This window comes from Manis pentadactyla, chromosome X (genome assembly GCF_030020395.1).
Source record: "Manis pentadactyla isolate mManPen7 chromosome X, mManPen7.hap1, whole genome shotgun sequence".
In the NCBI taxonomy this organism is placed as follows: Eukaryota; Metazoa; Chordata; class Mammalia; order Pholidota; family Manidae; genus Manis; species Manis pentadactyla.
Window position 1 is genome coordinate 37,874,055 of NC_080038.1, and position 12,043 is coordinate 37,886,097.

Consider the following 12,043-nt stretch of genomic DNA (forward strand, 5'->3'; position numbering starts at 1 on the left):
TACTAGTATGTCAATTATTTTGACACTTTTTCTTGGGGAGGTGGTGAAAGCAAGGAGCTCCATTTTTTAACATCCTTAACATATCATTATAAATCATTAACCAAGTGCTCACACACGTGCCACCCATGATGGATGACACAATCAAAATGCATATGCATTTCCTGGGCTTCAAGGAAATTTTTACTAAATGCTTTTAAGCCACAATGATGTGCCTAATACTGGATCTTGACTGATCTGTCAAAACCTTAAAAGTTGTTACTCAAAAAGAAAAGAAAACAGACATCTAGTCAATCAACTTTATTTTTAATTGCCCAAATGTGTCCTGACCTTTGTATCCAGATATAATGGAGGATACAAAAGGAAGAAAAGGCCAGATTCTTATTCTCAAAAAATTAAAATCACATTGCACAAGACAGTTAAGACTTAAGGATATATACTGAGTAGCATCTGAGTAGGGCATAACAACTTAATACAGAATAAAGCACAGAAGGGGACACCATCAGCGACTTTGGCAGGGAGTGGAGGAGGGTGATTGGAGCATACATCCTGGGAAATGGAAAAAGCAGTGGACCTGTGTTCTTGTCCCCAAAATATCAGTGGATCATTCAATTTGCTCAACTCTAAAATAGAAGGTGAGGACTAGACCATCTCAAAGGCCTTCCAGCTATGCCAATACAGGATTCTGAGGACAAATGCGGAGAACTGGAAAGATGAGGATGATACAGGTAAGAGGAAGGACAAGCACAAAGCCACAGAGGTGGGAAAAACTAGTTTTCTGTGCATAAGCAAGGTGTGTTGTGGGACATCAAAGACCTTAAACAAGCCTGCTTACCTACCATAAAGATTCTAGGAGGAGTAAACTTGGAAACGGGCACAACAGAGTGCTAAGCCAGGTAAGGGGTAAAAAGCAAGTGCCAGGTAAGGAGCGATAAGCAAGAAAGAGCTACTGTGTTTCCTGTGGTTGGAAGTCTGACTTCTCTTCAGTGGCACCATCTCACTCTACAATCTTCATGTCTTTGTGGAACTTTGTTGCAAACCCTTCCCCAAACCTATACACCGAGTAGAGTAAGAAGAGGGTGCGTTTACAGATGCCATCTCTTTAGACTCTCACAAGTAGCCCCCTTTTGTGGACCAGGAAGCCAAGAGCAGTTGCTGTTGCGATGGTGGTCAATCCAATCAGCCTCAGCAGGCCTGGCACGGAGGGCAAATGTCTCTCCAAGAAGGTCGTGGTAATTGGCCGCGCGGGGACATCCTGGGTTTAGAGAATACTTAGTGTCAGTACAGGGCTTGGACACTTTGCTCCAGAAAGTCTGTATTTCCTCCAGTTCTCTGAATATGACCCACTCTTGCTAACCTCAAGACCATTACACATAACGTTCCCTTTGCTCAGAGCACTTACCCTCATACCCCACTGGGCCTTTTGCTTGACTAGTTCTTTGTCTCAGTCTACACCTCCCTTCCTTGGGGGGCCTTTCCTGTGCCCACAGGCTAGGATGGCCCCATCTTTTTATATTCTCAGCAGGTGTTCTTCATCACACTTGAGCTTTCTGGTCATGGTCTGTTCTCCCCACCACAGGCTGGGCTTCAGGAAAGCCCTGCCATACCCTTATCACAACAGCTGGTGCGGAGTAGGTGCGCAGTAAATCTTTGTTGAGTTGGATGAATCTGTGGTCCACTAGGCCCTCAGTGCCATCTCTAACATAAGTGCTAAGGGAATGCTTTGGACTGGCTGGGGCTATTTGACTTCACACTTGATAGTGGAATAACTTTGACCCTTTTGACCCCTGTCCTCAACAATGCATTTCATTCTATCCTCTATGTGTCCTTCTTTCTGGTCAGGAAAAGTAATTTCCTTCCATTGCCTATCTGCTGTTGAGAATCACCAGGTTAGAGATTTATTCAACAGGCATTTATTCAGTTCTGAATATGTCTAGAACTCTCTGACCAAACAAACAGTATTTTTTACTTGATAATATGCAATGGATGTGGCAGCTGCCAGTTTATCAAAGTTCTTCTAAATCTCTCACCTCTGCCCTAATCCGTGGTATCTCTTTAAACATTGATGGGTTGAATCACTTAGAGAAAGGTATGTGAATATATACAAGTGTATTCTCTTTGCAAACAATTGTTGTTAGAAGAAAGGGATTTAAATTCATGAAATAAAATGTAACCTACCACAGACTCTGGTTCTGACTGCCAGATTTCATCCTCTGGGATCTTCCCCATGGCATGCAAGATCTGAAAAGAAAGAGTATCCTGGCAAATAACAAAGTGACACCATTTCTCCTAATCTGCTCTTTAAAGTCTAATTGAATGTCTCTTGGGATCACCAGCAAAAATACCAGAGTAAAAGCCAACACGTCATCCACTCAACCTTTAAAAGGCTCCAAAAGGTCTAGTCTATGACAAAAGAGATTCCAACCATTAGATTCACCATAAATTTTAGTTGTTGTGAACATGTCTTAATGGGGATGTTAGATTAGGTTATCTCACAAGTATAGCCACAGTGATCATTTGCCCCATGTGCTCCTTTTACCCTGGGTGACATGATAGATACCTCCATTGTTACTTTGGGGTTAAGGTGTTCACTTCACCTGAGGCTACTGTTAAAGTGGTGTTCTTCCAATGGAGGTTACTGGGGAGTTTAGGATCTCAGACATCATTGACCTGCTTAGCAAGCCCATGAGTTGCCTCCTTCCCCACAGCCCATGGCCTCAGGCCTTACCTCTCGGGCTGCTCTCTCCCCAGCCTCCACAGCCCCCTCCATGTAGCCACTCCAGTGTGTGGCGGTCTCGGTGCCTGCAAAATAAATCCTGTCCACTGGCTGGCGTAGAACCCTTGAAACAAAAGCACAGGGGTAAAATTGATCAGTCTCAGAAAGCCAGCGAAGAGTCTCCCCACAAAGACCAAGGCTGGTTGGTTTCCTCAGATTCTGAACATCAGGAGTACACTGGCAGTTTTGGAATGAGGTTCACAGGTTCCTCCAGCTCTTGCATGTTCCCTGTCACAGACAAAATGGCATAAAAGCCAGAGTCCACTTCTACACCAAGAGCTTCCAGGTATAGGGCCTGACATCAGTGGAGTATATATTTGCTTCACCTACATAAAGTGAGCGACTAAGTGAGCCCGGTCACATACTGCTCCTATTATGATTCACCAGCTCTGAGCAAGATGACACATGCCCCCAGTTCCCTACCAGTGAACTTGATAAATCACTTCCTCTCACTGAGCTCCAGCTTCCTCATCTCTCAAAGGGTACGGCCCAATGATTTCTAAGACCTTTTTCATCAATAATGTAACAAATATGTGAGTCTCACTAAAGCTCCAAAACTACTATTCATTGAGCACTTACCTCTATCAGTGTTAAAGAGTTCTACTGCATTAAATTCTAACTGTTAACATTTGTTGGGTGCCAAGTCCTCTTCTAAGTGCATTAATCCTCATCAGTACCATTATTATCCCCATTTGGCAGATGAGAACATGGAGGTACAGCCACCGTGGTGGACATTGTCATGCACAGCCCAGACCCTCCTCAAGAATGAGGGACTTATTCCCAGTCTCAGGGAGGGCTGTCAGCAGATGGCCTTGGATGTCAGTCCTCTTTGGAGATTGGCTCTGCTGAAGAAAATTGCCTCATTCATGATCATGCCTCTCTCCAGCAGCAGTTGCATCCGGTGGTGGATTGTCATGGGGCTATAAAGACCTGACCCCTTGCTCCAACTTGGAGCAACTCCTAAACCCCAGAGAATAACACCCTAGCTTCAGAGCTCCCTGTGGGTCAGCTGAGACCTTCACTGCAACTGCATCACAGCCCAACTCTGCCCTCTGCCCACTCCCGTTTCCTTCCTCTCCACAGTTGCCGATACCAGGGGCTCTCCCTAGCACATATCCTGTATGCTAATCTGTGTGTCAGAATCTGCTTGGGGAATCTCACCAGCACCAAAGAGAAAGTAATTTGCTCTGTTGAGTGGCAGAGCTGGCATCTGAACTCAGGCCATCTCACTCCAGAGCCCACTGTCTTAACCACCTAGTTTTATTTCCTCCCTCTTTTGAATTATTTTTTTAAATCTTTTTCAAGAACTTTATGACACAGCTACTATTGTCATTATCCCATTTTACACATGAGGAAACTGAGGCTTGGAGAAATGTGCAGCAACTTACCAAGAGCCACACTTCTAGAACACAGCAGAGCTAGGATTTGAACTGAGTCTACGAGATGTCAAGGTCTGTGCTTTTATCCTCTATGCTTTGCCTCCTCTATCATCATCTCTAGCTAATGAAGAATGTCCATATGCCATGAAAAGGGACAGAAGTGTCACAGCAACTGGCTTTAAGGGGGCAGTTTGTTGTTACCCTAACAAAAATACCATAAGGGAAGTATCACCAACATGTCATTATTTATCTTATCCCAGGTTTCCATTATATCAGGTAAGGGATGTGAATGTTCAGTGCTAACAGCCTTGCTCTCAGTCACCATTGCACACCACCAAGCCTTTTATCAGAAAACCAAACTGGCTAGCTTGAATTGATGGCTGGCCCTTATTGTAGCTGTCAAGAAAAAAAGGGGTAGAAAGTAGAAGAGAAGATATTATAGAATGTGAGAATACTGCTAATAATACTGGAGTAATCTGCAATGATCCATATCCAGCATGGACGGGAGAGCCTAAGGGCATTCGGGAAGGGTTCCCTGTAGGAGAAGGTAAATTTGTTTTCTTGTCATCCATTAAACAATGCTGCTTTCACCATGTTTGCTTTTTTTCAGAGGGAACTAAACCCCAAACTGGAAACCTCTGGGAGGCCTGGCCAAATCCTAGAATGAACTATTAGAAGAGACAATAAGGCTTAACGCATTAATCATGCTAACAAGCAGAATGTAAAAATGTTAACAACCAAGAATTCATTTCAAACAAAGAGATATTTTTTCCTCCACTTGTTGTGTGGAAATCTTTCCTTAGGGAAAGAAAAGTCCAGGAGCTAGAGAAGAAAAATTCCTGCCTCTTCCTTTGCAGGTGAGCGAACACACAGTGTGTATTCACAAAAAGGATATTTCCATGCATATTTCTCCTGGCTTGGTGGAGCAAAACATTTCCTTATGTGCTTTGCTGCTTAATCACTGCAATCAGTTTTTCAGTATATCAAGAAGATAGTTCCTTTAGAAATGTGTGTTTATTTCTTTACTAAAGTGCTGTCAAAACTGCCCTCTGTTTTCCATCTAGAAACCAAACATTTTCTGTGTCCTTCCAGGGCCATGAACATAAAACTCCTTGTAGTATCCCAGTGAAGAGTTCCAGACCTGAAGGGTCAAGGGAAGTCCTGTGGGCAGACAGTCCCTGCTCAGGCTAGGAGTTATGTCACCAAATAGGCTATGCCTTAGTTTCTACCTGACAAATTGAAGCTAGCGATATGAAGCTTGACACATGTCCCTGGGAAGGAATAAAGATGGAAATAGTGCTTTGTCTTGCTTCTCTCATGTGGTCAGGGGCAGGCCAGTGTGGGTGAGTGTCCTTTTTGCTTTTCCCATCCCACTGCCCAAAAGACATTTTCCTGACACAGCTTACAGGACTGAGAATGAAACTTGCCACACCATGGCCAGAAATCTAATCACATAGCAAAACCCAAAACAAAAGTAATGCTTTGATTGGCCTTTCTCTGTTGAAAGATCAAGTTTTATATTCCTGAATATGTTACATGAGTCAAAGGATCCTATCTACCTCTCTGATGCTCCATTCCATCCTCAGTATCACCCAGAGTCTAGCCAGGCAGAGCTCTTCCCCAGGAACTTGTAGGATTCCAAACATCTGCTCGTACAGTCCTGTCCACCTAGAGAGCAACCCCAGTAGCCTTTCTCTGCCTGCTGCAACCCTCAGGTGGTATGTGATTGTGAAGCTGGCTCAGATTTCTCTAGGTAAGGCCAGCCTGTCCCTCCCTGGGTTGCTATGGTATTTTTCTGCCCCTCTATTAGGGTGCTTACCACAGTGCATTAGAGCCAACTTCTTCCCATCCCCACCCAGCCGCCAGCACTGTCAGCTCCTTTACAGCAGAGGGCTTTGCTTGGTGTGGAAGCTTTCCACCCAGAACTTGGCAAATGGTTGGCACTTAGCCAATAAATGCTGAATGAAACAATTGCTCTTGGTATATTCTACACTCAGCATATCTAAAAATTAACTTAATGACCCAGTACCTAATCAGGTGGTGCCCTTTGGCCCCAGAATGTTCTTATTGAGGCTATTTTGCTCACCAAAGTCATTATGTAGCTTCTCACAAGCAGGTTGTAATCCTTCTTTCACCACTTCTCATGGACAAATCGATTAGCCATTTCCATTTGTTCATACCTCTTTTTACTGTATACCCTCAAGAGCCTTTGACTCACTACATTTCTTACTTTGTTTAGATTGCATTCTTGGCATTAAATTATTGCTTGGTTTACTATTACTATAATGACCATAATAATTACTATTATTAATTCATGCCTTGTGGTTGTCATCAAATGCAATTAACCGAACATCAATGAGTCATAGTTCGACCCACAACACAGTGAATGATAAAATCCACTGAACTGTATACTTTAAATGGGTGAGTCGTATGGTATGCGAATTATATCTCAATAAAGATGTTAAAAAATAACTCATGTTTCATTAACATACTGGATATTATCCCTTGCATGTTGCCATCCTGTCCTTTATTGTACGCCTAAGAAAACTAAGGATGACAAAGTTTGTTATTGATAGAATCAGGACCGGAACCCCAGCCTAGAACTTTTATAACACCGTTCCCATGTTGGCACTTGTACACTTCCATTTGAGGAAGGTTTATTGAGCTCTAAACTCAGTATAAAGCCACTTCTGACAGTGTAAATGAACCCCCTGACTAAATTCCCATTCCTATGCTGCAACTTGTTTCGCTTATATTGATTGGGGTTGCTCCTTTGGAGGAACTAAGAGAGCAAGGCACCACCGTGATGCAGAACTATAATGCCTTCATTCATGAGATTGACAAGACACAAAGAAAATTGAGGATTTCTTTTTTTTTTTTTTTTGTAGCATTCACTAGAAAAAAGGGAGAAGAGCAACATGAGCCTATTTAGGGTTTGGATTCAGATTCTGGGAATTTCAGTCAGAGCTTAGCACTTTTACTCTACCTTCCATATTGAGTCATGATCCCTGGAGGAAAGTAGGTCGTGTAGCAGCCTCCAGAATACTGTTCCTCACACCAGTTCTTCTCTTCATAGTGCACCGGCTGCAAGAGAGAGTGACAGAGGCTCGGAGGAGACTCAAAGGGAGCTATCTAGTCTCAAATCAATCAAACACAGTCCAGTAGGCCTCCTATTAGAGAAGGCTCCCAATATATGTCTGAAATGGATCCTTTTTATCCTGATGTTTTTAGAGATATGTCTTTGGACAACAAATGTCTTTAGTAATGAACTTGTAGAAAATTCTGACTTGAGAAGGTTTTCACTTGGTTCATTGATGTCTCAGGTACTGTTCATAAACTGCAATTGTCTAGTTCCATTTTTAATTTGGTCTTACCCACTAAGAAGTTTTTAGTGCCTAATGGTTTCAAGACAAGTTTAAAAAATTATTTATGCTTACTGGAATGGTTGGAGCAGGAAAAAAAGCAGAAAAATATGTCTGTCAAGGAAAAGAATGACAAGATTCACATTTTCAGTGGAAGTGAAGTTTGTTAAGGGAAGCTAGGCAGAATGAGTGAATAAGGAAGCTAAACAGAAAAAAAATATATCATGGGATAAAGGCAGTTCTATTGATGGTGGAATGTGAAAACAACTATTTGTTTGAAAAATACGTTTTTGCCAAGGAGAGGCAAAATATTAGCTGACTAGATTTTGCAAAGCTCGGGCTTTTTATTGAAAATAACTAAACATAAGTGTTAAGTATTATTTTGAAAAGAGAAAATCAACATAGCAAGTCTTAAGAGGAAGACATTAGTTTAAAAATAGATTTTGAAAAATATTTGTTTCTAGAATTTGCCATCACGTACGGGACTTTAAGGAGTCATTTGTAACTCATCCTATTTACAAAGCTCGAGGCCCTGTCTGAGGGGTGTTAACTGGCTCTGGGCTTCTAGTGGTGTGCCCATGTCTTGTGTCCAGCCCTCTCCCCTCTCTGTGTCCCAGGGTGACCACCACCTCATGAGCACCCGTCTCTGGCTGTTCCCAGCCAATCAGAAGAAAGGTTGGACTTCACCTTTCACCTTTCCTTGCCCTCAGGGCTTGCTTCCTTCCAACCGATAGACACAAAAGCAAGAGCAAAGCAAATGGCCCTTCTATGTCAAGAGCAAAGATAGGACCAACTCATTTTTATCATCAAGGATTAATCCTCCACATTCTTCTTAGAAAAAGAGACTTTCCCATATTAAACATGATCAACTTTTTTGGAACTTGAGATCATCTGCTTTCCTCTCCCACTGGGGTCCCCCAAACAACCATCTGACAGGTTGTTGGGGGAATCTCAGCTACACACTGTTTCAGCCTAGGAGTGTCTCCAAACATAACTTCAAAAAAGCTTGGGTATCTACCAAGACGAACTATCTTGAACAGCATTTTTAAACAGAAAAACTAGTAACTTTTCATAGCTGTGAAATGAAGTTTTTTTAGTGTGCATATAATTTTGGTTTTACTACTTCACTCACACTGGCCTTGAGCTTAGAAGCTAGGCTTAATTTGCTAAATGGTCTATGAAAGCAAAAAATCAAACAAAGCACATTCCTCATTATAATGACATTTCTCTCCAAACCAACCAATTATTCTTGTTCATTGGCTGAGAAAGAACTCCCCAGATCCTCAAAAGCAAGTGTTTCACCTAGATCAAGTACAGGGAAACAAAATCTTGCTTTAAAAGCATGAACAAAAATGATAGATTCGAAAGCCACAACTTGACAAGGAGGAGACAGGCCACTGCAAAGTTGAGCAAGGTATTAGAGTAATAAGATTAAGCCATGTAGCTGCTCAACTAGGTCACGGTGTTCATGGCAGAGATCTGGATTTAAGAGACTTAAATTAACAATTTCAACATTCTTAGCCTCCTCATTAGATTTTTGTCATGCTTTTCACTGCTCATTTGTACATTGATCTCCACTGTCTTCAACTGCTTTCTGGATAACTGGATTTAACAATTGCTTTCAAAAGATGATTTAATCCATGTCAAAACATTAAACAACCAGCAGTTTGGTGAATGTCACAAGAGCACCAATTCATTGCTTTAAATATTGATTTGGAAGGCGGTGATGGTTACAAGCACATCAGGCCCCTCTGCCTGTCACCAAAAGCCTGGATCACGCTGTTTCCTTCCTCCTCCCCTTCCTGCCGTTAGCCACCTGGGTGGTGGGGGGACTACTTACTTAACTTGAAGATCACAATTTCCTCAGGCTACTTGCAAAGGTGTCTAGGAAACTCAGCTGACAGGGCTCATCCTAGCCAAGCAGTGTGTCTTCCCTGAGCCCCTACTGTTCCAGGGTAAAACAAGGCAAAGAGGGAAGTGTGGGAGAGGGGCAGGCCACCCTATTTACCCGACAGACAGTGGGGGTGGTGTGAGTGTTAGGGAATGCTTATATGCTAGTTTATGTATGCAAAGGAGACTCTGCCCGCTTTTATTATTTTTTAATTGAAGTACAGTTGACATGTAATATTTATATTAGTTTCAGGTGTACAGCATAGTGACTTGATAATTATATATGTTCCAAAATGCTCACCAGGATGCATGGAGTTAACCTGTGTCACTATACTAAGTTATTACGATTTATTAACCATATTGCCAATGCTGTGCTTTTCATCACCATGACGTGTTTATTCTATAACTGGAAGTTTGTACCTCTTGATCCCCTTCACGTATTTTGCCCATCCCCTTACCCCTCCCCTCTGGCAGCCACCAGCTTGTTCTCTGCATTTATGGAGACTGTAGACCCTTTACAAGATCAACAGAGAAAGAGAAAGCTCTTTTCATCCCTATCCTGGCTGCTAGGATCTAGAATCCCACTGCGGGTAGCAGAAGCTCCCCTCTTTTGTCCCTGACAGAGCTGGGAGCAGAGTGGCCCTATGCCTTGCTCCAGGAAGAGTAAGAAACTGAGGGTCAAGCACAGTACCACATAAAATCCACAGAGCTGCAGGGCTCCTGGGCTGCTATTAGCACACCTGGGCCCCTACCCTTTGGGACAATGTATAAGTTGCCCAGACCTGTGCAGACCCCTCCAGGAATACATCAGGGGAAACATGAGCTCCAGGGATCTCCTAGAAGAGCCCATCCCTGCTAGCCCCTTCAGAACAAAGCAAGATCTCTCTCCCTTCACAAAGGGTTGGGAAGCAGCCTTACGTGCAAAGCTTCTTGGGAGCCGAGAACTGTTGCATAGAGCTCACAGAGTTTCTTCAACCTACGGGGGGAGGTGCAAAGAAGACAAGTGTAAAAAGGAAGACAGGAAGGACGGGAAAGAAAAAACAGAAGAGTACCTCTCTCCTCATTCAAAAAGATGCTCTATCACTTTCACTTGACATTTAATTTTAATTTTTCAAAGCAAGGTACTTTGGTTCCATTTCAGATGTCTTAAATCTATGAGGTCACAAACAGTATGAAAGGAAATGCAGTGATGTGTGACCTGTATCCCTGGGAGCACCTGGAAATTTGTTCATTCAAGGAAACTGTGTACCTCTTAAGTGTCCATCAGTCTGCTGAGTACTAGAGATTCTGGGAGGACCCAGACATGATCCTCGCTCTCCCCCTTCTTCTGACACCCCGCCAGGAGGAAGTCGATGGACAGAAAGGAGGGAGCTGGAAAAGCTTTCAATTTTGCTTCTGGCTCTTACATACTGTGAGGTCTTGAGCAGGTTACTTACGTTCTCTGAGCTTTAGTTTTATCAACAAACTGGCATGATTTTTTCATTAATGATGTACAACAGTGTGGGCCCCAGATCAGCAACAGCAGCAGCATCCAGGAACTTGTTGGAAATGCAAATTCTCAGGCCCCACCCCAGACCTGCTGACTCTGAAACAGCCTTGGCAGCAACTGTATTTTCACAAACCTTCTAGATGATTCTCAAGTTTGGGCACCACTGATACAAAGCATACAAAGTTGCCAGCCCAATAACTGGTGTATAATAAATGCTCAGTAAAAGGGTAATTTAGTTTCATGGGGGACTTGGATATAAGCCAATAGTCATAAGTTAATTAAAGTGTGAGATTATAGTTACTTCAAGTCTGATTTTTACAGAACAGTAATGCTAAAGGGGATCTTACAGATGATTTATGGTTAGGCAATGATTTTCCTAAGTATTACCATTTTAAATGCAGGAGCTCTTTCTCAAAGAAAATGCCTAATTTCTACTCCCGCCTTTCCTCTCTTCCTTCTCCTCTCTCCTTCTTCCCTTTTATCCTTCCTCTCTCCATCTTCCTCCACCTCCCTCCCTCTCTTTCTTTCTCTCTCTCATTTTTTTCTTTTTTGTTTCTTTCTAATTTGTTTTTACATAACTGGAATACTTTGGTACAAGCAGAGCAATGGACAGAGTGAGCAAAGAAATAAAATTAAATTCAGAGATAGAACCAAATGCAAAAGGGAACTTAGAATCATAAACGTGGGCATTTTAAACCTATGTGGAAAACACAGATTATTCAATAAAATGGCACTGGGACAAATGGTTACCCATGAATGAAACCAAGTTGGACTCCCACATGACTTCTTACACCAAAATACATTTCAGAAGGATCAAAGATCTGTACTTCACAGAATGAAACCATTAAAGTAATGGGAAAATGGGTGATTTTGGAAACAATCTTGGAACAGGAAAGTCTTTTCTATGCATGCTAGACCATTCAGAAGCCATGCTTTTCAAAACGGATAAACTTAGCATCATAAAGAGTTAAAATTGTATTATAATATAAAATAAATAAGCCATGAATGTAATTGAAAGACCAATTGGGAAAACATTTGTTCCAGGCACTGGAGATACTGTAGTGAACCAGCCACACCAAACTTCCTACTTCATGGATCTTAATATTTTAGTAGGCAGCCTTTTTAAGTAAATGGCCCAGTGATACCTCCA

The 12,043-nt window shown here is 42.3% G+C and overlaps 1 protein-coding gene across 2 annotated transcripts in view; it reads right to left on the reverse strand.

The window, feature by feature from the left end:
* Positions 1-282: 282 nt before the first annotated feature.
* Positions 283-12,043, reverse strand: part of MAOB (monoamine oxidase B) — a 124,286-nt gene continuing 112,525 nt past the window's right edge. For both annotated transcript variants that reach the window (XM_036880895.2, XM_057495219.1), the window contains 5 exons: positions 10,323-10,380; positions 7,139-7,236; positions 2,726-2,837; positions 2,176-2,238; positions 283-1,252 (listed from right to left, as the gene is read on the reverse strand). In XM_036880895.2, coding sequence (XP_036736790.2) covers positions 1,100-1,252; positions 2,176-2,238; positions 2,726-2,837; positions 7,139-7,236; positions 10,323-10,380 — 484 coding nt within the window. In that variant the 3' untranslated portion in view covers positions 283-1,099. The remainder of the gene's footprint in view (positions 1,253-2,175; positions 2,239-2,725; positions 2,838-7,138; positions 7,237-10,322; positions 10,381-12,043) is intronic.